The sequence below is a fragment of the Apteryx rowi genome, unplaced genomic scaffold, assembly GCF_003343035.1.
Source record: "Apteryx rowi isolate R43461 unplaced genomic scaffold, aptRow1 scaffold_325, whole genome shotgun sequence".
Lineage (NCBI taxonomy): Eukaryota > Metazoa > Chordata > Aves > Apterygiformes > Apterygidae > Apteryx > Apteryx rowi.
The window spans coordinates 86,727-109,198 of record NW_020449697.1 but is presented as its reverse complement, the minus strand read 5'-3'; the positions used below and the strand labels follow the sequence as shown (position 1 = coordinate 109,198).

Genomic DNA, 22,472 nt, shown 5'->3' with positions numbered 1-22,472 from the left:
CCCGACCCCCTCGAGGCCCCGCGGCCCGTGCGCGCCTCGTGCCGAGCCGCCCGCGGCGGCGTCTGCAGCGCCTGGGGCGAGCTTGGGGGCTCGGGGTGGCGGTCGGGATCCTAACGCCGGTTACGGCCCCTCCAAAGACACCTCGGGGGGCTCCCGCGTGTTCCCTGCTCGCGGCTGGCAAGCTTCGGACTGTAGATGGTGTCAGCATCACAGTCGTTTTCTCTGATCAACTTCTCTGCAGAAAAGTGGTGACTATWGCCAAGTCGAGGAAGTTCCGGGACCATCACGGGAAGGTTCTGCTGGAGGGTCACAGGCTCATCAAGGATGCCCTGGAGGCAGGAGCTGTGCTGCAGACTCTCTTCTTCAGCACCGTGGGGCACCTGAAGGAGCTGCCCGAGGCAGAGCTAGAACGAGCCGACTTAGTTAAGGTGAAATTTGAAGACATTAAGAGCTGGTCTGACCTTGTAACTCCTCAGGGGCTTATAGGTAAGTTGCCTTAGAAATAGTCACAACACTGCTCAAAGGGAAACTTATTCCACACTTAATAAGTGGATAATGATTATCTCTTCACTGGTCTCCCCCAGACACTCTGGCTGTGTGTCAAGAGTGAAATAATTTGAGAGACTTCCCTTTTATTTGGCCTCCTGTGATAACTATGAAAGGGGCTCCTAGGGTACRTTGAAGGTCCTAATGCCCATTTTTAATAGCACATTGCTCACGCTCCACTGGGAAATAGTTCTTATTGCAAAGTGTCAAAGTCTTATCAAACTTTTAAGTAACACTCTTCCTAATGCTTTCTCTGGCACATCTTTATAGTGGAGTTGGGGCCAACTAAAGCAGAGTCAGCCCTCTCCTTGGGATGTATTAGAGTCAGAAGCCTATCGGCACTTTGTCTCCTTAGGGATCTTTTCCAAGCCTGACCATGCCAAGATGGCTTATCCTGCTGCTCAGCTAACCAACTCATTGCCAGTGGTCCTAATCTGTGACAATATCCGAGATCCAGGAAACTTGGGGACTATTCTGAGATCTGCAGCTGGAGCAGGCTGTGAGAAAGTGCTGCTCACCAAAGGTAAGAGCCTTTTCTTGGGGGAAAAAAAGAGTTTAGTTTGACCAGTTTGGAGGTAAGACAGGGAATAAGAGGTCTTAGGATGCTGTTCCAGAGACTTTGTAAGCGGTTTCTGCCCAGTCATGCTTTGCTGTGGGAGCCGCTACTGAGTCTGTGCGTTTGTTGGAGCTGCTGCACTCTCACTTTTTTCTTCCCTTCTGTCTCAGGCTGTGTGGACCCGTGGGAGCCAAAGGTGCTTCGCGCAGGCATGGGAGCTCACTTCCGCGTGCCCATCGTTGCCAATCTGGACTGGGAATCTGTTCCCCGCCATCTCCCCGCTGGCGCCCAGGTCTGTGTGGCTGACAACAAAGACGCAGGCGCGCAGCCTGAGACAGAACTCATGTCGGGCAGCGCTGGCAGCTCTTGTGCTGTTTCCAGCAACTCGCGGGCTCCTGTAAAATCAAAACCCAAGGCTCATCCTCCTGAGAGCGAGGACAGGGAGGGAACGGCGGGTGCCTGTGTCCCAGAGCTCGCTGCCCAGTATTACTACGAGAACTGGGCACGAACCCCTGTGGCAGTAGTGATTGGCGGAGAGACCCAAGGTCTGAGTCCAGACGCGCTTCACCTCGCAGCGAGCACAGGGGGGAAGAGACTGGTCATTCCCGTGGTCCCGGGCGTGGACAGCTTGAACTCTGCCATAGCTGCTGGCATCGTGCTCTTTGAAGGGAAGAGACAATTGCTGTGGAGGCACAAGCAAGAAGCTGAAAGGCAAAAGTTCCCCGTAGTGGGCTAAGCTGCTGAGATTTGGGTGCTGAAAAAAAAGCATCTCTTCCCTTTGGCATCCTGCAGAGGAGTTAATAAAAGAGCAGCCCGGGCTGTTTTGTTTGTGCTATCGTGCGTATTAAATAGCTCTGACAGTGGCAGAGCTTGCCCGGAGCCTGTCCTGCTTCCCGGCACCCACCACCCTGGCTGGCTCCCCACGGCGCGAGTGGAACGTGAGAAACTTTGGGGCTCCTGCGTACCTGTGGGTCTGCTGGGGGTGGGAGGCAGTGGGATTAGATACGCAGAGCCTGCCGCTGCGCCTCTGCAGGGATGCCGAGAGGGGTTCGCAGCACTCTGTTTTCCCCCCAGCCGCTCTTCTTGTCTTGTTCCCTATTGGCAAAGCACCAATGCCAGGTTTCTCGCCTTGAGGCAGAGCTCAGCTGTGCTGCCTGCAGCGCGATGAGGAAGCGGCGGTGCTGTGCACACGTAGCCCCGGGACAGGCAGGAGCCCGCTGAGTCAGTATTCGGTTCTTCAGCGTCAGGAAGAGCAGTGCACGCGCGGGGGTGCTTGGCATCTGGTGCTGCTGCTTTCTCTCCCCCAGAAAGGGGCAGAAACCCAGCCAGGCTCACCGGGCAGACGAGTGCGCGGCYGCGGGCCCTGTGGCCGCACGGTGATGCTGCTGAGTAGGAAGCCGGCCATGGGTGGGGGCCCTTGCCTTGCCGGGAGCCAGCTCCCCGGCTGCGGGGCTTTTTGCACTGCCTCCTGGTCTGCGGCCCCGGGCCAGGGCTGCTCCGGACCCACCCAGCAGTTTCCAGGGGAGGCCTTGAACTCGCTCGCAAGGGGGTCACGGCACAGCTGCTGGCAGCAGCGTTGACGTCAGCCAGGGCGGACGGGCAGGTCACCGGCTGACACGTGCATCCTTCCTCTCGCGGCCCTGTTGGCGCTGCTGCAGCAGCCTGTGGGGGGAACGGGAGCCTCCGTGCTTACAACTGGTGGACGTTAGACGTTGGGTCGGGAAGGCCGAATGGCGGCACCTGAGCACAGTGTCGCCAGCACTTAGGCGAACGGCGTGCTCCAGCCAGCGATGAGAGCAGGGTGCCAACCGCCTGCCCCGCACGGGGGCCGCGTGGGTGCCCGTGGCAGCTCCCAGCACCCGGGGCTGCGCTCGGGGCGCTCCTGGCGGGCCGGGGCTGCTCCGCTGCCGGGAGGTGGCAGTGTCCGTCCCTGCGCAGCCYGCCCGGCTCCAGCGCTGCCTCAGCACCGACGGATGAGTTATGGATGAGGGGACAGGAAGGCTTGGAAGAGGGAGCTGTAGCACTGCAACTTGCAGTGAACTGGGATCAAAGGGGAACGAGCTGTGGGCTCCAGGGGAAGGAGGAAGGGAAGGATCCCAGGGCCCTGCCTGCACCTCCCCGAGGGTGGCCGGCAGCAAGCCTGGCTGCAGTAACCCACCTCCGCGGATCCGGGGGATCCATGTGCGCTCCTGGGGCTGCGTCGCAAAGCCCTTGTCGCTCTGCAAATTCCTGCCTGCACTGCGCTCTGCTCTTCAGCTTTGCTCATAGCTGTTTACTGACAGAGGGCTCCTGTGCCAGCCCCAGCTGCATCCTCCTGCGCGTTTGAAAACGCCTCACCTACACTGGCTGCTGGTCATAAACTACTTACCGCCAGCCCGCTTTGTTTGCCATTATCACGCTGAAGTCGTTTATATTGTGAGAGAAATGAGAAATACCCTGAGACAGATCCAGCCTCTTCCACGCCTGAGCCCCTGTATTTGGAGGGGAGTGCAGTCACTGTCAGCAGCGTTTCCTCATGGCTGAAACCRCTCCAGCCCAGCAATTCTTTCTCCAGAGACCAATTCCAGCCCTGTTCATGCCAAGCGGACCCAGGGGACGGTCAGTAGCTCCCGGAGTCACTGTAGCAGCACTATGTGCTCCGAGCRCAGGCCCTGCCCCACCACCCCTGCCTCTCTGGGAGCCCGAACCACAGCGGCCAGAGGGGAACACGGGTTCTCCACGTTTAGCCTAAAATCAGCCGCTGCTGCACAACCGAATGCTCTAGACAAGGCGGTCCTGGTCACAGCCTCACTGTAATTGTCCCTCCAGCCACAAACCCATGGAGATTGCCCCCAAACCGACAGCAGCCCGCTGTGTGTAAACAGCGTGTGCGCTAGGTGGCAGTGGGGTCTGGAAGCAATTCCGTTGCTCAGCCGCTTTGCRCACAGCGCCGGTCCAAGGCACTCACGTCTCCCTGCACCATCCCTTAACCCTAGGGTGCACGATAAGTCCCTGAAAAGGGTATTTTCTCAGGAAACCCCACTGGAGGAGGGCTGAGTTAGTTCAGCACGGGGGGAAGGGCTGCAGTGAAGCTGCATTCTCTGTGCGCAGCCCCAGGGTGCCCCCGCCGTGGCTGCCGTTACGCTGGGGCACCCTGGCCACGTACAGCGCCGAGCGCCGGCTCCTCGGCCGGGCCCAGCTGGACACCAGCCTCCCTCGAGCTGCTCCTGCTYGCTCCTACTTGGCAACGCCCGTCGTGCGCGGCCTGCAGCGAAGCAGCAGTGCTGCTGCTGCTTGAACTGCTCACGAGTCAGTTAATCATCGCTGAATACAAGAATGTGTGAAGCGTGCAAAACACAACAGATTTATACGATTGCTGCCTTCGCGAGCTGGCTGCTCTTCCAAACTCCTGCCAGGGCGGCTTGCTGCAACAGTGATAAAAGGGGAGAGGCCGTAATCCTGCCATCACTGACAAACGAGCTGCAAGGAAAGGCAGCGGCTTGCACAACACTCGCTATTCAGCGCACACCGCGCGCAGCGTCGCGCGCGGCCCCAGGACACCACCCTCCCCGGGGACGCCAGGGYTCGTCAGAGGGAACCATCGCAGATGCTGCTGCGCGGCCGCAGGAGCCTGGGAGCCCGGGCTGGGCCGGGGGCTCCCTTCCTTTCCCAGCCTTGGCGCAGCAGCCCCCGCAGGCTGCCGAACGGCTCCTTGGACAGTGGGGTGCGAGGGGGCTACGCCGGTCCCAGGGAAGGGGGACGGGATCCCAGCCTGCCTGCTGCAGTGCTGGTAGCCGCCTGCACCGACACCTACCACAGTGGGGGGCTGCAGCCGCGGCCGCTCCATCTGCCCCGCGTCCGGCTGGGAAACTCCTCTTCCTCGCGCGAGTTCCACACAGGCTCCCTCCACCCCGAACGCCGGACCGGCCGGGCAGCACGCGGCAATTGGCACCTCTGAGAACTAGGTTATTATAACAGTTTTATTACAAAGTTCCAATCACCATGTACAGTTTTTACAATGTCACTTTTTGGGGGCTCRGCTGTGCTGCTTGGGTTAGGGATTGGGGAGGGATGTTTTGTTTTTTTAAAGAACAGCACCATTAACGCTGGGTTTGGGACACACCTACGAAAAACAGCTCAATCAACTAACATAGAGGGACGGACAATCCATACCAGAGAGACAGGATAAGACGGCGAGGGGGAGGGACGAGCACAAGGGCGAGAAYGTCGGACGAGGAAGGGAAGAGGAGGGCAGGGCAGGGCRGCCCRGCGTGGTTCCCCTCCCRGTTCAGGGTGGAGGGAGGGAGTGTCTGTGTTTTGCAGGTGGGTGGATTTCCCCCAACGCGTACAGCCAATGCTTCCCAAGCGTTTGGGGTGGGAGATGGGAAACTACCTGGAAAGTTCTCACCCCGAGGAGGAGGAGAAGCTCAGCTGCGCTGTCGTCTTTCAGAGGTTGTCAGCAGTTAAGACTTTGACTCGGCCTCATCAGGGCACTGTTACTTGAGCGGGAAGGGAAGGTGGGCAAGGGGCAAAGGGGACAATTTCCTTATTGCTTCCTTGAAGTAATTTAGTCTGCAAGGGTTGTAGGAAAGGAAAGGGGAGGAAGGAGAAGAAAAGAGCCCCGAGAACCCCGTCCACTGCCTGATGCGTATGTTGGGAAGAACACCATGCAAAAAGATTTGCCTGCTAGCTAGTGCCGTGTATAAAATAACAATATGGTAACAGTTCTGGCCTGGTTATTAGAGAATATATCACCATGAAGCACAAGCGAAGTCTCCAAACGCCAACGACTCCCTGCTGAAAGTGCATCTCAAGGAGTTTGCTTAGGAGAAGGATTCACTGCGTAAAACAAGGCACCACAAGAAGGTTGGATACTGGGTCGGGCGTGAGAACACGCTGGAGAATCCACGAGCGGCAGAAGAGAGACCTAGTTTTAAATAATGTCTGTGGGCGCAGAAGCCCCCTTAGATGGGCTCGGGTTTTAGCTTGTCTGCTAGAAAGTCGCTCACGAAGGCTTCCACAATCTCTGGCGTGATCTCCTCCACATCCATCACGTACTTGGCCCTGGCTGACATGTCGAGGATGGTGAGCAGGGGCGCAGCCTCCGGCAGGTTGGTGTAATCCCGGAGCGAGTCGGTCATGTCATCCTGGAGGCCAAAATGAAGAAGAGAGAAAAACCATCAGCAGAGGCAGAAAAGCCAGGAGCAGTTTGCTGCTTCGACACTGTGATCCAGCCCAGAAGCGTCTCGCAAGGGCTTGTGCCACGCAACCGCAAGCGCAGCCAGCAGCACCGCGCTCCGCTATGGCGCAGGCAGCTTTGTAGCAAGCCAGGCCAGTTTATCCCGGGCTGGGATGGGACCACGCGCTCCTCCACCCCTTTCCATGTGGAGCGCAGCCGCCAGCCCCCCAGCGCCCCGCTTCCCGGGGCTGTGCTGGAGCTGAGCTCCTGGGGGAGCAGCAGTCGCATTTCGACATTCGCCGCTCAGCAGCCGGGGACTCGCTTCCAAGACGCCAGGACGAGCCGCAGGGCTCTCCGGGGGTCACCTCCCTCCACGCGCCCCTCCCTGGAAAACCCTTTTGTCAAATGCCCTGGATTAAAATTCCTAGCAGCAAAACCAGGACGCACTGCGGGGCAGAGCCATGGTTTCGGCAACGCCCGGAGGTTTCCCAAGCGGCGCGGAGGGGCAAGCTCCTGCCGCAGGGCATGGAGCGCGCGCAGGAAGGACCCGAGCGCACGCTCAGAACAAACCCAGAAACATGAACTAAACCAAGGCCCCTTTCTGATCCCAAGGGGGATCCCAAGGTGTCTTGGGGCGCGCACGAAACCTGAAGCGCCCCCAGCAGCACGCTGCTCACAGGGAAAGCAGAGGGCTGCCTTCGTCGCGGTCGGCCGGATCACAGCTCTGGGGAAAGAGGAAGAGCTCCTCTGTCACTGCCAGGACTGTGGAATTCAAAGGCCAGCGCTGGGATGATTCATCGCCAGTTCCCGGCTCYGAGCGCTGCAGGGAGATGCAGAGTTACCAGGGCCAAGCCCGGAACGTGCAGCATCCAAAACTGGGCGTTTCTCCGAGTCGTTTTTCAATGGCAGCACTAGAAATAAATAACCCCGGGAGGCAGCTGGTAACTCTGCAGCGCTCGGCGGTGGCCAGCAGGGCAGCGCGGCTCGCGCCTCCCCTTTCACTGCAGGGTTTCTAGYGCAGCCGGTGCCGGGAGAGGCGCGCTGGGCGCCCCGCGGCCCYGACGCTTCCCGCTTCCAAGGGCGGCTGCCGGCCAGGCCCCGAGCCCCGGCCCGCAGTCCAGGCGCCGGGACCCCTCGCCCTTTATGCGATCGCCACAAAACAACTGCCATGTTTTAATCAATGCAAACGCGGCGCAGACGGCACCCGGGGAGGAACGGGAGGCGCCCACGCCGGCTGCATTGTGCGCCGGGGCCGGCCGGGACCCGGGGCCGGCAGTCAGGGCCATTGAGGCAGCGGTGAATGAATGGGACGTGCCGGATGCTCCCCATTCTTCGGCCCGGCTGCTGCAGGGATGCCGGGAGCCGCATGAATAGCGGCAATGTTTCAGCGCCAGCCGGCGAGCGGGAGGCTGGGGARGAACGGGCTTCGCGGGCTCTGGGGGAGGGGGGCAGCCGCGGGGCCTTCCCAAAACAGCCTTCCCAACAAGGGGCTCATTCAGGGGCACGGGGCTGAGCTGGATGCTCGGGAGCCCGTCGCGGCCGGTGGGACCCGCTCGCCCCACGCCGCGGCTGTGACGGGAGCGCAGGGGCTGGAGCAGGCACGCGGCAGCCACCGGCTTCCCACCTGCCCGACGCCCTCGCAGGGCAGCGGCCCCTYGGGGGGGTAGCAGGCCCCGGCCGGGCCCGTTAGCTTTGGCGACCTCTACGCGAAACCCTCCTGCCTTTCCAGCCCGCAGCAGGACCCAGGGCTTGCACGGGGGAAAAGACGGTCGAGAAGCCCCGTTTCCCTGCAGGCCCCGTCTCTGAGCGCCCTGCAGCCCTCCCCTGCCTGTACGCTCGCCCYGGACGCCCATCCAGGGCGGCGCAGAGGCTGCGACGCTCCCGCTGGCGGCCGTAGCGAGGCCGCGTGCCGCCCTGCCGCGCTCCCAGCGGCCCCAGCTGCGCCCGCGGGTGGTTTTTGTCTGCATGGCGGGCGCTGCCGCCTGCTCCGCTCCCCCGAAACCAGCCCACGACAGCGGGCGTGGGGCAGGCGGGACGCCCCGCGGCCCCTCCGCCACGGCCACCCAGGAGAGCCCCAGGCGCGCTGCCGGAGGATTAACTGGCTGCAGGCCAGGCGACCTCCCCKGGCCAGCCAGCTCCCTCCTCCTYCTCCTCCTCTGGGGAGAGCCAGGACTCCAGGCAGAGGGACATGCAGGGAAACCCCCCTGCACAGAGCCGGGATTGCTCTGGCTCCGGACAGGCCGGGCTGGTCTGGCCGTGTTCCCTGGCAGGGCCGACGGCTGCCAGCTCGCGCTGGCACCGCAGCGATTGCTTTGGGCGGCCGCCAGCCCGTTAGGGAAGAGGCTGGAGCAGCAGCGGGCRGCGCGGAGGGAGCCGCTGGCAGGGGCCGGGCAGGCAGCGCCGGCTGCAGTCAGAGCTCGGCCCCTCTCCTCCGGCCCAGCGCAGCCTCCTGCCCGCGCAGCGTGCCAAGCCGCAGCGGCAGCACCGCGTGGGCTCCRGCGCGTGCTGGCTCCACTCAGAGCTCTGCTTCCCCGCTCCAAAACGCCCACACCGAAACCGAGGCATCCTTGCCCTGCTCCGGGTTTTAAGGCGAAGCACGCYGTGGCTGGGACCCCTTTGCTAGGAAGCAGCACCCAGCGCAGAGAGCAGGGCACTGAGCCAGGACTCAGGTCTAGCTTTGCTCCACAGTCCCTRACTACCTGCAGTGGCTCCGTGCCTCAGTTTACCCACCTGAAGAGCAGGACAGCAGTACCCAACCCAGCGCAGTCCTTGTACGAAGYGCGCCAAGACTCCAGCCCAGCGGCTAATGCCTGGCCTGGCTCAGCAGTACGACRGCCAGATCATCCCGTCTCTGGGATGTACGACGGACAGATCATCCCTGAAAGGCAACTCCCAAGCTCTCCTCCCGCTTACCTCTCCCGCCACAAAGAAGAGCAACGGGGCCTCCTCCTCTTTGGCTTTGTACTTGGCGATGATTTTTTCAGCTATGGGYTGAATCAGTTGTTTTGCTGCCTCTGACTCTCCGTCATCCTCTGAATCTGCAGGGCACAGGCGCAGGGAGACAAAACAAGGAGACACCACAGAAAGGAGGTTAGGATCAAACGGATGCAAAGGGGCCAGGGCGCAGGCTGCTCCGTCCCACYGCAACGCCACGGAGCAAACGGGAGCCCCAGCGCACGGCGCTCACTTCAAAGCCACGCGGCGGGTAGCGATGAGGGAGCCGCGGAAACCTCCTCTTCAGGAGARACGGGGAAACACGTCACACAAGAGAGGCTCCTGCTCCCCAAACCTCTCACYGCTCGTCCGCCCGGTGCCACTGCTGAAGCGCAGGGACAAACAGACCCCAAAAGCCCGGTCTGCAGTTTGAAAAGCGTCAGGGTGTTTTGAAGCCCAGACGAACGTGCTGCTCTGAGGCTGCCTGCCACCCCTGCCTGCCACCCACCGTCCCTCCGCCGTGGGACGGCGGCTCAGCAGCTTTTCCACTCGAGCCTCCGTGGCGGCTGCTTTGTGAAGGCGGCTTTGATTTGACAGAGGTTCAGCAGAAAGGGATGGAAAYATCAATCAAATGCCAGCCACCGCTGAAGTTCAAATACCGAGTTGGAAAGGAGAGAGACRGCGTCCTTGAGCAGCATTTAGATGAAACGATTTCAATTTGGGGACAACTTTAGCATTGAAAATATAAAAATAAAAAGCAAGAAAACAGCCCCTTGGACCACCAGCTCCTCCAGCTGGGTCTCCTGGTAGTGTGCCCGCTCTCGTGGTACCTGCTGTAACCATCCGATATAATCACCGCCAACACTGATCCCAGCTCCGCTGCCGCGGCAGGACGGGCCGCTGCCCGCAGCCGAAGCTGTCTGCCCTCGCTCTGAACTTCTCTGCCCTCCCCTCTGGCTTCCTTAAGCAAAAAGGGGACGCCAGAGACCCTGCGCACTGTATTTCGGGGTCCTTCTGCATGCCTGACGGAGTGCTAAACACGTGGAGCTGTGGGGCTTGTGCAGCGATTTATTTATTATTTTTTCACAAACAAACGCTGCTGGCTAAGCTCCAGGCAGCGCTCGACATTCTGGCTAACCTAGCCCTAAACTCTCGAGTGGCGGATGTATAACGTTTGTGATTTATTCAAAACTGATACTTGTTAAACCCACTGACACAATCCCGACCCCACACGCTGCGAGCTCAGCGCCCCCCCCGCGCCTCGCACGCTGCCTGCCGGGGGCGTTGCTGTCTGCGCAGCGCAGGCATCGCGCCGGGGAGGCGTCTAGAAAAGCTGAGCCACCTCAAAACACCGCTAACTAACCGGCTCGCGGAGCTCGAAAGCAAGCTCCAARCTGCCCGGGAGCAGCCGGAGCAGCGGCGGCGCGGGGGGAGGCTCCCTGCAGCACCCCGGCTGCCTCCGTCCCGCGCTGCCGGGGGATCTCGCCAGGCCGAGCATCCTCTCCGACCCGGGCGAGGAGCGCAGCTGCTGGCCGGGGAGCGCTCGCYCTCCCATAAGCTGTTTGCACTAGGGTGACAGAACCAACTTTGCTCAGAGCATGACAAAAATAACTCTTTCCAGAGGCCTGCAGTGACTGCGCCCATCAATCACACCCGGCGTGGCAAGCTGGTCCGCCCAGCTTGAGGAGAGTATTTTTGGCTCTGCTCTCGCATCCCCTGCTGGGCTCTGCTGAATAAATAATCAGGGTCAGAAGGAAATCTGAAAGGGAAGAAGGGAAAGAGCGAGAGCCATAGTACGAATCCTGCAAAGGCGGTGTTTTGCTTACAAAGGGCACGTGAGGAAGCGGGAAGCGATCCCTGCCGGCGTCCCAGGTCAGCGCCCCTCGGCACAACGCCTCGCCGGCAGGCTCCGGCCAAAGCAGGCTCTGCAGCAAACCCTCGCCACTGCTCGGAAGAGCGTTCACGGGACAAACACACTCGGAGAAGGGGATCGAGCCTCCTGGCGGAGCCCCCAAACCCCTCCGCACGCTCCGCAGCGTGTCACGCACAGCCCTCCCGGCCATCCCGCAGCTGCCTGCGCCCGGCCCGGGGGTCGGCCTGGAGCAGGGATCACCTGAGCCAAGGCACTGCCATAATTTGACCATCTGTCATGCGAAGGGAAGTGACCGGGAACAACCCAGCTGCGCTTAGGATGAGCTCCAGGCCCGTTTCCAATCACAACTGAGCTTCATGTGTGGGTTGACTGTGGAAGAAGGACACAAGCTTTGGGGAAAAGCCTGCTCTGTCCCGCAGCCAGCTTCCCATGGAGAGGGAATATCCAAGAATCGGCAGAGCAAGCAAGATGATCCTTTGTCTGTCACAGCCTCACTGAGCCCAGGAATCCAAGCCCTGGACTGTGCTTCCCAGCACCGAACTGCAACCCCTTCGAGACGCTTCCCGACCCATCCTCTGCCTCAGCTGCAACCTCATGAGCGCTTGGAGTCTCTGCTCCAGAAAAGCCCTTCCTCATCTCAAACACCACCGAGCGCCGCGGTGCACTGCTAGTTCTCTTCAGCACCTAATTAGCATTCCTCTCCACAGCCGCCACTGAAGCATCTCGTACATGACAGCTCCTCACCACTGCAAATTGCTACTCCACCAAACCCCTCRGATTGCAGGGCTGGAGCTGCAGGAGAAACGCGGGCACGGACAGGCTTTGCCACGGGAGCGGCTCTGGCCAATCCCTGCAGGCTGCAATAGCCCATTTCGCTGGTGCAGCAGGGCTCCAGGACTGCCGCCCCCCCTCGAATGCCCGGAGGGGATTTGACAAGCTGCTCTCACGCAGTCCGTTGCCTTCCCACGGCCTCTCTGGACACGGGAGCAAGTATCAGCATCCTTGGGGATGCAAACGGGCAGATGCCACTTCCCGCAGACACTGTCACCACCAGAGACAGGTTATGAGGCTAGAGGACCTTCTGGCTGGCTCCAGTTGAGCGTGCAGGTAACGCAGACCCCTTCTCRAGCATAGCCTTGATCCGAAACCAGCAGCGCTCCGTACCTACAAAGAGAACGAGACACGGGCCCTCGTTCAGCTGCACGGCGTTGGAGTCCGTCAGCTCCAGCACGGGCTTGGGGTGCCAGGGGAACTCGCGGCACTCGACGTCGTTCAGCACTTCCACTCGCCCCTGCCGCGTGATCACGTCTCCCTTGGAGTCCAGCACGATGAGAGTCGGGATGCCTGCRACGGAAGAAAAACAAGGGGGATCAGCCAAAGCGCTAACCTGGGAATGAGAGGGCGTGGGGAAAAAGGATGTTTTCTAATGGCTCTGGCAGGAGCCCAGGGACCACACTCTTTTTACAGCTCATGCGTGATCTGGGAAGCAGGGTCCCTGGATCCTGTTTCTGCCCCAGGAGAGCACTGCAACTTGGGAGGCCGGAGCAGGAAGCTGGGAGACGGGCTATGGCACTGCCCTCCTTTCCCCTTCRTGCGCTGAGATGTTGCCGCTGCCTGGCACGGACATTCTCGGATGCAAACCCCACCACACCAGACAGGGACTCTCCTCAAAAGCTCGTCCCGTCTTGCAGATTACCTGCATGAAAAGCTCCTCCGGCKTGCAAGGCAGGAGCAGGAGCGGCCAGGCAGACGCTACCACCCCCGGCTCTGCAACAGGGCTGGCAGCGAAGAGCTTGGCCCAAGCTCAAAGCCGGGAGCGTGAATCTTTGCAGAGGGTGGACTGCACACAACAGGGGCCGGGAAGCAGGATGTGCTCCTTCCCGGCAGAAACCCATCCATTTTAGCAGCTACGAACCCCTCCCCGACCCGCCGCGCCCCACACTCCTTCCAGCACTCACAAATAATTGCCCAGCCCTTGTCGCAGCGCACAGACGTGTCCAGCGAGCCATGAACATTACATGGTTTGGATGCCGCTCCGCAGCGCTCGGGCCTCGGCGAGGCAGATACCTGACATCCCTGGGCGGATAAAGGCCGGAGGACCAAGAGGCAGCTGCACAGCGCTAACTAGGCTCATTTAGCGTGGATCCCTGCTGGGAATACCCGAAGGGGAGCGCCCGCCTCCGCAAGCAGAGATGGAGCAGGAGAATTAGCAGGGCAGCTGTGAGGATTTCAGCTCGGAAAGCTGAGAGCACGGTTTGTATTTATTAATGCCATATTGTTAGACATCATTTTCAAAGGCTACAATTACTTCGTTATGGCCCCTCCATCTCTGGTCCTTGGCCTCTGAGGAACTTGCACGCGAAACAGGGAACAAAGCCGGGAAATACCAAAGGCTCCTCTCGGCACGCCAGCCCCAGCGGAAGCAGAGGGGGCCGTGGGGGAGCCGCGGCTCCAAAGGCAGCGGGGAAGGTGGGTGTGCAGCCGTGGGACGGAGCTTGCAAAGCGAGAATTTTGCTGAGAGCAAGGCCACAGGGTCCTGGCCAGCGATCCTGCACCTCCACCGTGGCAAAGCGAGGGGAAAGTGTCAGTCGGAAGCGGACGCCGCCTCCCAGCTGCCACCCCACTCCTGTTCCAGGCACAGCGAGCGGGAAAGCCCTCCTCTAAGTCATACGCACATTCAAATTTTTCTCGTGAGAAAAAAAGCCCACCAAGGGCTATTAAACCCAAGGACAAAGCTACACCCCTCGCTCACAGCCCCAAGCTGCAGGCTGCCAGAGGGGCTGGGGGAGGAAACGGACCTCCGTACTATTTGTGCTGCTCCTCCCTCCTTCCCGGAGCCTCTGCCATGGCCCCGGCACACAGGAGACCGGACGGAGAGCCCAGTCCCGATCACCATGCCGWAGCGACTGCTCCCAGAGCCAGCAGGGCACATCTGGGAAGCGCTGCGGTGACAGGGAAACAGCCCTTCGCAGGCATTGGGGCTCCAGAGCTGTTGGACACTTCCTGGATTTCTGATGAGTTTTGCAGGTAATTATTTCACCTTTTATTATGCTTCAGAGCTGACTCTCAGGTTATGAGAAAYGCCGTCCGGATGGGTTTGCACGGTGCAGCTCCAGCTGCGGTTACCTCCGAGAGCTGCTCACGCCGCACGCTGCAGCCGGCACGGTTCAGCGCCCCGCCGCCCCTGAGCGCGCCGCTGGGCCGGCCGGTGCAGGACCCCAAGCAGAGCTCTGCCCTTGCCCCAAAGAGCCCGCGATCGAGGACAGAAAGGAGCATCCAAACCCCGACGCAGGCACGCACCAGAACAGCAGGGTAACTCAGGGCGAGYGCGATAATCCTTCACTAAGACCAGCTGAGCCCTCGCGGGCGACGTGGCTCACGCAGCCGGGCAGCTCGGAAGCAGCCAGCCTCTTTGGGCAGTGCCCCGGCTCAGACCCCGCCGGCTGCAGCTGCCGGATCAAACCGCGCATGACGCTTGCAAAGAAACCCGGAGCCCGCCTCGCTCGGCCTCCGCAGCCCTCCGCTGCTCCTCTCGCGGCGGTCACGCAGCATCAGCCGCCTTGGCTTGGTTTGGAAGAAAACCAAGAGAGAATCAGCTAGATACACCCCTACACACCCATGGGGACAGGATCCAGGATCTAGGGGGTAACGGCCCTGAACAGGACGGGGCTGGGGATGTCAGAGGACGGTTCCGACCTTGGGGCAAAGCATCATCTTGTCCACAGAGCTGCAGGGCCTGGAAAACCCCATCCTAAAGGGGAAGCCCTGGGGGGAGCGTGCTACAACAAGCACCTGGAGACGCGCGGGGTGTGGGAAGAGGAGGCAAAAAGAAGAGCTGCCGACAATTGCTAACAGATTTTGCTTTGGAGGAGGACGATCACACTCCAGCTGCTGTGGATGTTGCTGTATGGGTGTTTTAATTCATCCTGCCTGGCTGCGGCAGATGTGTTAAGAATAATCTTCCAGGAAGTTATAAGCACACAGTTTTCTGCTACAAAAGCACAGCAAAAGCATGGGAAAGCTCTGCTTCCAGTCCTCCCTGAGAGGAGCACTGTGCCGCCTCGCTCACGCGCGTTACCTGCCCAAACGGGGACRGAGCTTTCCCCTCCGCAAAGTCGATGAACACATTTTACCCAGACCAACAGCTGAAAGCACCTGCACGAGCCTGACGGAGCCGACGAGAGGGTGCGAACGGGCTGCCCGCGAAGACGGGCCAGCGCAGGGCGAGCATCCCGGCACAGGGGCAGGGTCTGCAAACACGGAGCTCGTTTTCAGCAGCTGGGTTTAGCTCGGCAGGTCTGCATTTGTCTTGACAGAAACAGATGCGATGCTGCTACGCTCAAAAGAGCTGCTTTTCACGTCAGGACTGGCTGCAACCTGCCCTAATGATGCACAAGTCAAACTGTTAGGCACAAAGASGGAGACTTCACTAAAAGCGCAGCGGGCCGCCCGGCTCAGCAGGCTGGCAGCGCACACGCGGCCTCTGGCCTCCAGGGCTCACCGTGCGAAACAAAGCGAGGCGAAGGCAGCCGCGGCAGAGATTTCGCACGAGTCACCTATTGAAACCCGGCCCCGCYGGCACGGGCGCAGGGCGGACACCAGCTGGTGGCTGCTCCATCTGATACAATACCTGCGAGGCTTGCAGTGCCCAGGGCCGGCAGTTGCAGCGAGCCCCCCCGACGCAACTCAGAGCCCCTGAGGAACGGGCTGTGTCGAATGTCAGGGATGCCACTTGCAGGACACGCCGCATCGTTAGGCGGGAGAGCTTCGTTTTACGCTAACAGCCTTTCTGCTGGTGGTAYGCCCCAAGAAAGCAGTTTCCACCCAGACCCCGCTCATCTGCAAACAAACAGCAGCCTTTTTTGGGGGCAGGGGGGATGCCTGAGACAGAGCCGAGACACGACCACAGCTGCCCGGTAGCCTCAGGGCCTAGCAGAACGTCGCAGCACCGGCAAAACAGCAAATGGACGTCCGCAAAGCTGGAGAAATGCTCTGCAGCCTGAGCCCAGTTGTCCCACTCCCCTGGACAGCTGGGAGAGCCGAGCAAGCCAGCCGGGAGCACGAGGATCCGCTGAGGAAGGAGAAGCGGCAGTGCTCAGACAGCGGCGATGCCAGCAGCTGGGGCACGGCAGGCACGCGGAGGCAGGCGGCCGCGCGGGGCCCTCAGCACAAGCAGCTCCCGTAGCGGAGGAGGAGGAGGAGGAGACCCGCACTCCCGGCGGTTGCTGACCCGCGCAGGGCCACCCTCTTGGCAGAAAGGGCGGGAGACTGAACTGTGGGAGCAGGAAACCAAAACGGCACCAGAAGCAGCTCACGGTGGTGACTTCAGTGGGAAACACGCTGCTGCTCTCTCGTCAAAGCAACATCCCAAAAGGGAGGAAGAGGGAAGAAACGTGATATCAGGCCCTGAGAGACAGGGGTCGAGCGACCAGCGTTCGTGTCACGCTCCCCGTCCGATTCCCATCGCTCGGGCTTCGACCCCGCTGCCATCGAGCATCCCCTCCTCCACCCAGCAACACGCTCTGAATCGCGACCGGCGCTCGGGCAGCTCCGGTCCTCCTCGCCTCACCTCTCCCTTTCCGCCCAAAGAATCGTTTTAAAGCTCATTTGTCAGAAATGCTCCGCAGAGGCACTTTCTGGGCAGGGGGGAACGAACGTGCTCTCCCCTGCAGCTACTGCCAGACTCGCTCGCAGGTCGGTAAAACAGTGGGTTACTCACAAGCCTCCTGGACTCTCGGTACGGCGCTAGGAAACGCAGGGCCGTTTGGGTGCGCCAGGGCTGCCTGCGCGCCCCGGCGCGGTTACATTCCCCTCATTCCAGCGCAGACAGCGCTGCTTCACATTCCTCGCTCGGGATGTGCGAGCCTGCCCACACCGCCCCGGCCCTCGGAGCGGCGCAGCGCCGCAGAGCGCCGGCTGGCCTTACGAATCCCACGGGTACGCCAAGAAAGGGATTTTAAATCACAGAAAGGCTTATTCATTACCTGCTGGTATTCAAGGCAGCTCTAGGGCAGGGACAGGTTAAACAGACTGGATTTGGGAAACTCACTCCGGCCCTATCCTGCAAGACACAGAGTAGCACGAACTATTCCTGAAGCCAGGAGAAGCACATGACRACCAGCATCCCGCACGACTGGGATCTCCACGCATTTATGATTCCCATCCCCATCCCAAATGCCTGCCTTTTGGTCCTCTCCAGCTCTGCACCGTACACCTGAAACGCAGACAGACAGACAGCCTGCAAGCCAGGAAATCTGAGTTCATCCCCAGTGGGGCCACAACCATTCCTGTGCGTCCTTCTGCCAGGCACCCTGATAAATCCATCTCACCGCAGAAAAGATTTCAAATTAGCTTTGCCGACCCGGGAAATTTAAGGGCCTGAGTTTGACACCTAGATTATTCTGCAAGAGCGATCCTGCAGTCATCCCTGATTTCCTGCACAGTTCAAAGCATTTAGGCTTTACCCGATTTGCAGATGCAGACACACAGCAAAGCACCCAGCCGCTAAAACTTCCTACTGCAAATACAAAATGTGTCCCATTTGCAAGAGATGCCGACTGGTGCCCCGGGTACCGTCCCTGCCCAGCAGCCCCTGCAGGCAAACCTGTCTCACACCCGCTCACCCAGACGTTTCCCCTCCTAGACACGCACACAAGCCCCTACTCMCCCACCTACATCCACTATTTATTTCTTTAGTGCCTTTCGGGGACTTTGGTAAWTGTCTTGAGTCATAACACCAGAATCTACTTATCCAGAAGAATTGTAAATCAGATATTCCGCAATGAATATTGTATAAGCACAGATTAGAATTAGCATAGATGGGCTCAGTTTCATTTTAGGCAGTAGAAAACGGACTCGATTCCCACGGGGCTGGCTTTTTATGAAAACACACGGGCCAAACAATTTGTTACTGAGCCTGACAATGCATTTATTTATTTATATACCAAAACCATATCTGACATGAAAATCTTATCTGCATTAAATCTGTTGGCTGGATAATCAAATCACTGTGAACAAAACACTCAGAGAATACACCAACTGCAGCACGGGCTGGTGTTTTTGTTGTTTTTTCACCCCTTCAGAAGAAACCTTCAGCAAACCGGTACAGGAAACCTTTCCTGACAGCAATGTCCACGCCGTTCCCACCAGCTGGGCGGCAGGARTGACCTGGGGGGTCTGGAACAAAGCCCAGGGCAGGGAGGAAACAGATTTTTCAAGTCTCCGCAGCTGACTGCAAATCCCAGAGAGCCGCGATGGAGTCCACGGTGGATTTTCAGGCACCCAAAATCTCTCGTAAGACACACGGCAATGTGAAGCAATTCCTATTTGGGCATGAATTTTACTACTGCTCCCTGGGCCACCAGAAGGAGAGCTCGCATGAAGGGATTTCATCTCRGGCAGCCGCCCCGCAGCCCGGGAGCAGCACGCGCAATGGAGAATTACTTCGAAACAACCACGCTACAAGAAAGGACTCTCTCTCCAGATAGCGCTGCACCCAGAAGCAATTTAATATAGGTGGCGATGGTACAACCCACCGACTCCACACGGGCTATGAATGGAGGCATTCAAGCAAACCCAAATAAAGCAACTCAACCTACGTTTTTCACTGTTTTTTTTGAATGCTGTAGGGGCCAACACAGGACTAAAACAACAAGAGAGCTGCCCGTCTTGCTGCTTTCCACCGCTCAGCGACTCAAACAGTTTGAGAAGACAAGCGCTTTTGTTATTTCAGCCCCGGGAACGGCCCCCGCAGGCCTTAGAAAAGCAGTGGGAAAGGCACCCTGTGCACACGTGCCCGGCTCCCAGCTCCCCGCTCCGGCTGGCTGCCGAGACCAGCCCACGCCCAGGCCTCGGGGGCTGCTCCGAGGCGCACAGGACCGGCGGCCTGGCCGGCCACACGGACGGAGAACAACGACGGCCACAACGAATGATGCAGGGTTGTCCGAGTCTTATAGGAAAGCGGAGAAGCCAAGCAGGCTTTTACAGAGCAAAACCAGAAGCATGACRCCAAATATAGCGAAGGATGTCAGAGGTGAACAGCATCGTTTTTAGATTTTACTGGAGATTTGCAAAAAGGAGAAAGCCAACGGGACCATTAGGAAGGCAGAAGAGCGGAAAGGCTGGCAACTGCCCAAAGCTGCTTCTCTGCACCAGCGTTTGGCGAGGAGGCCTTTACCACCGCGTCCCTGCTGACGACGGAGAGGCGGGAGAGCCGGGGTGAGCCGGCGCCTGCTAGGACATGGAACGGAGAACCACAACCTCCGGGGAGCCGCCCGAGGGTTTGCCCCCACGGAACCCTCTCCCGCGCTGCTCAGCGCCGAGCCCGGCCCGGCCCTGCTGGCCGCCCGGCAGAGCCGCGCAGGGGGGCAGGCGGGACGGGGACGCCTTTACGCGCCCCCCCGCACCGGGTGCGGCACGCTGCAGTCTGCCCCACATCGCAAAGCGACTCTGGGCCGCAGCTCACCCCTGCAGCGAGGTTCCCGCCGTACAGAGCAGCCGTGACGCACGGAGCACGGGGGCCTGCAGCCAGACCCGTCCGCATCCCTGGAAAAGCAAGGGTAACATGGGAGCTACCCCGGCCGGGGAAGAGGGTCAGGGCGCAAGGGAACAGCAAATATTTACATTTTCAGGTCAGCACGCAACGAGGAGACATTTAAGGAGACAGCAGCTGGTATTAAAAGCGAAGCTGTTGTCCCCGTTTCCCTGGCTACAGCACGCCTGGCGCGGCAGTGTCCAAGTCTGGACACCTTATTTACAGAAAGTCCCAGCGAAACTGGCAGCCGTCYTGTGCCGCACGGCCGAAACCAGCGCCGGAGAGGTTTGTAAACAGGCCGGGGGAAAGACAGATGAAAGTGGAATGCTTCTGCCCCATGGGAAGGTAATTAAGAAGCAAACTGCTGGCTATTTAAAGCAGGCTAACAGTTATTCCTGGCTTCGCATCGGAGAACAGAGCACAGCGACGGCACCTGAGCTCACCCCAGAAGGGCTATGTGGGGAGGACTCCAAAGAGGGATCATTCCTGCTGCCCACTGAGCTTCAGCCAAATGCTCAAATCGGGGAAACTATCACATTAACACCAACACGGATGAACAATCCGAACTGAAGGATTCAGGTCATTCTGGCAGCCTTTCACTGATGAAGCTTTGCAGAAGCAACGCGGGCAAAGCCAGGAAGGCACGCAGTGACCACCAGCAGGGTCCAGCCGCGTCCTCAGGCCCTTGGCCGCCTTTGGCAATGCTGCTCCTCCTCTGGCACCTCCAGCCTGCGCCCGTCCAACCGACTCTGGGCTGAAGCGGATGAGAAACACGCACCATCCAGCCAGACTGGAGGCTCCAAATCCTCCTGTCCCTTAAGCACAGGGAGAAACTGCAGGTACGTCTGGAAGACTCCCTTGCCTTGCACCTCACTACACTGCAGTTTGTCCCCTGCATGAACAGTGCGTCAGGCCCAAGGGGGGCTGCTGGGAGCTCTTATCTTCAGGACACTTTGAAAACACCCAGACAGACAGACAGACAGACAGACTCTCTCCCCCTGCCCCTCGGAGCAGCCAAGGCTGCTGCAATTCTGGCACTGACACACACAGCAAAGGCGAAGCCATGGTTTACATCAAACGCACACTCTTCTCTAACTCATGTCACTAACATAAACCAGATGCCATCTTCCTCAGCCTCTGCGGAGAGCGATGGCCTGCCTCTGCATTGCATAGAACAGCAAGAAAATGAAATTTAAACCTTCAAGAAAAGGCAAAACAAATAAATCAATAATTAGGCAGAAAACATCCAAGCCAAAAACAGTTTCCAAGTTTCCAGGAAGAATTAGGCTGTTTATGGAAGTCCGGTTTCAACTAACAGCCTGCCTGGCAGGTGGTAGGAATGTGAGTTTGCGGAGGGCAGAAACATGAAGCAGCTCTGCCTGGGGCACTCTGCTTTGCTTTGCTGTTTTCTTGTTTTGGTTAAACAAGAGGAGACATCACAAATATTCAACAAAAGCAGCAGAAAGGAGAGCTGTGCATCAGCGGGGCCCTTCCTACCTTGTATGCCGTAGAGTCGATTCAGGCGCGATCGTCTGGCCTCATCAGTGTACGGGACAGCTAGCCAGGGCATCTCGCTGAAATACTGCTTGAAGGAGTCCTCTGACCTGTGCAACGGGAACAGCGCATGGGATCCAGCCTGCAGCCCCTCGTTTTCCTCATTAAACATCTGGCCTGCAAAGACCTTTCTCCATTCCAAGTCCCACCTGTAAGGGCTGCTGGCAGGTACAAACCTGGGGAGAGCTGTACCAAATTTAAAGCCCACAGCCCCTCCAGAAGGGCTYTGCAATGCATTTTTTTCCAACAAAATATTTCAAACTCTCCAGGGCGTCTTAATGTCAACCCGCTGTGACAGCAGCGGCTCAAACATCTCTCAGACCCACAAGCCACAAAGTAAAATAAAAAGCTGCTCCCTGGACAGAGCTTGCTCTCCGTCCCGGGGTTGTCCTCACTGATTCCGTTTCAGCTCTCCTCTGCAGGGCAGAGCATGAAGGACTCGGACAGACTTTCTGATACCGGAACCAACTTGCTCTAGCACAYGGAGATAAATCCCCAGCACCAGCACCTTCCTCCACTGCCATCTTAATGCCTAAACCTCAGTCTTCAGCGRGTCCCTGCACTCCCCTATGAGTGATTTAACTGTCTTCTCTAWGGCCTCATCCCATTTTTGGAACATTTCCTCCCCAAATGAGACTGCTTGAATGAACCACAGAACAGAACTAGCCCTGAGCTGCCTGCCRTCATTCACAGCCCTCCTCGACTGCGAGGCACAAGCTTCTCCTAGGTTTTTCGGCAGCACAAACACCCTGCTCCKCTCGTATTCGCATTCCACAAGGCACAGACCTTTCCAGCCTCGCCAGCCAGCCCCGCCTGCACAGAGCATTAGTGCTTCGTTACCTGTCTGCACTAACGAAGAGTATCTCAAATTTCTGACCCGCCTCCTTGATTTTCCGGTAGGACTCCACCAGGACCCTCGTGAGGCTTCGGCAAGGTGGGCACTGCAAAACACAATGCGCACGTGAGCATGCAGTCCCCCGTCCCCCTCAGAGGGCTGGACTCGCACCCAGCCTTCATAAACAGGTCTCAGTGAGCTAGACACCATCAAAAGCCAGTCATGATCTCATCCTTCCTGGAGCATCAGGAAGCAGCCTTGCTGCCTAGAAAGTGCCTGGTGCTTCTGGCAACAGTCCACTGATTCAGTAAACTGCCAGTGAAACCTCTCCCTCTTAAAATCTGTCAACTTCTTCCCCTCTGAAGGGCCAACTGAGGATGATATTCAATTGCAGTGCTGATGGCTTCTCCTGAAAGCACCAAAGCTTCTTAACCGCTCACACACTGATCGGCAAAATGTCTTCATCCTCCTGCTGCCCACCAA

The 22,472-nt window shown here is 59.1% G+C and overlaps 2 protein-coding genes across 2 annotated transcripts in view; one reads left to right on the top strand and one right to left on the bottom strand.

Annotated features, from left to right (window-relative positions):
• Positions 1–29: 29 nt before the first annotated feature.
• MRM3 (mitochondrial rRNA methyltransferase 3) lies at positions 30–1,935 on the top strand (the record flags this gene model as incomplete). The annotated part of the gene is made up of 3 exons (XM_026071429.1): positions 30–486; positions 902–1,069; positions 1,273–1,935. Coding segments are annotated over 3 exons (1,191 nt in total), but the record flags the coding sequence as incomplete, so codon positions are not given.
• Positions 1,936–5,053: 3,118 nt separating this feature from the next.
• The window catches only part of NXN (nucleoredoxin), a 66,359-nt gene continuing 48,940 nt past the window's right edge, over positions 5,054–22,472 (bottom strand). Inside the window, exons 4-8 of the mRNA XM_026071444.1 lie at positions 21,995–22,095; positions 21,098–21,204; positions 12,232–12,411; positions 9,174–9,298; positions 5,054–6,228 (exon numbers count right to left, since the gene is read on the bottom strand). Of these exons, the coding sequence (XP_025927229.1) occupies positions 6,046–6,228; positions 9,174–9,298; positions 12,232–12,411; positions 21,098–21,204; positions 21,995–22,095 (696 nt within the window). The 3' untranslated portion in view covers positions 5,054–6,045. The remainder of the gene's footprint in view (positions 6,229–9,173; positions 9,299–12,231; positions 12,412–21,097; positions 21,205–21,994; positions 22,096–22,472) is intronic.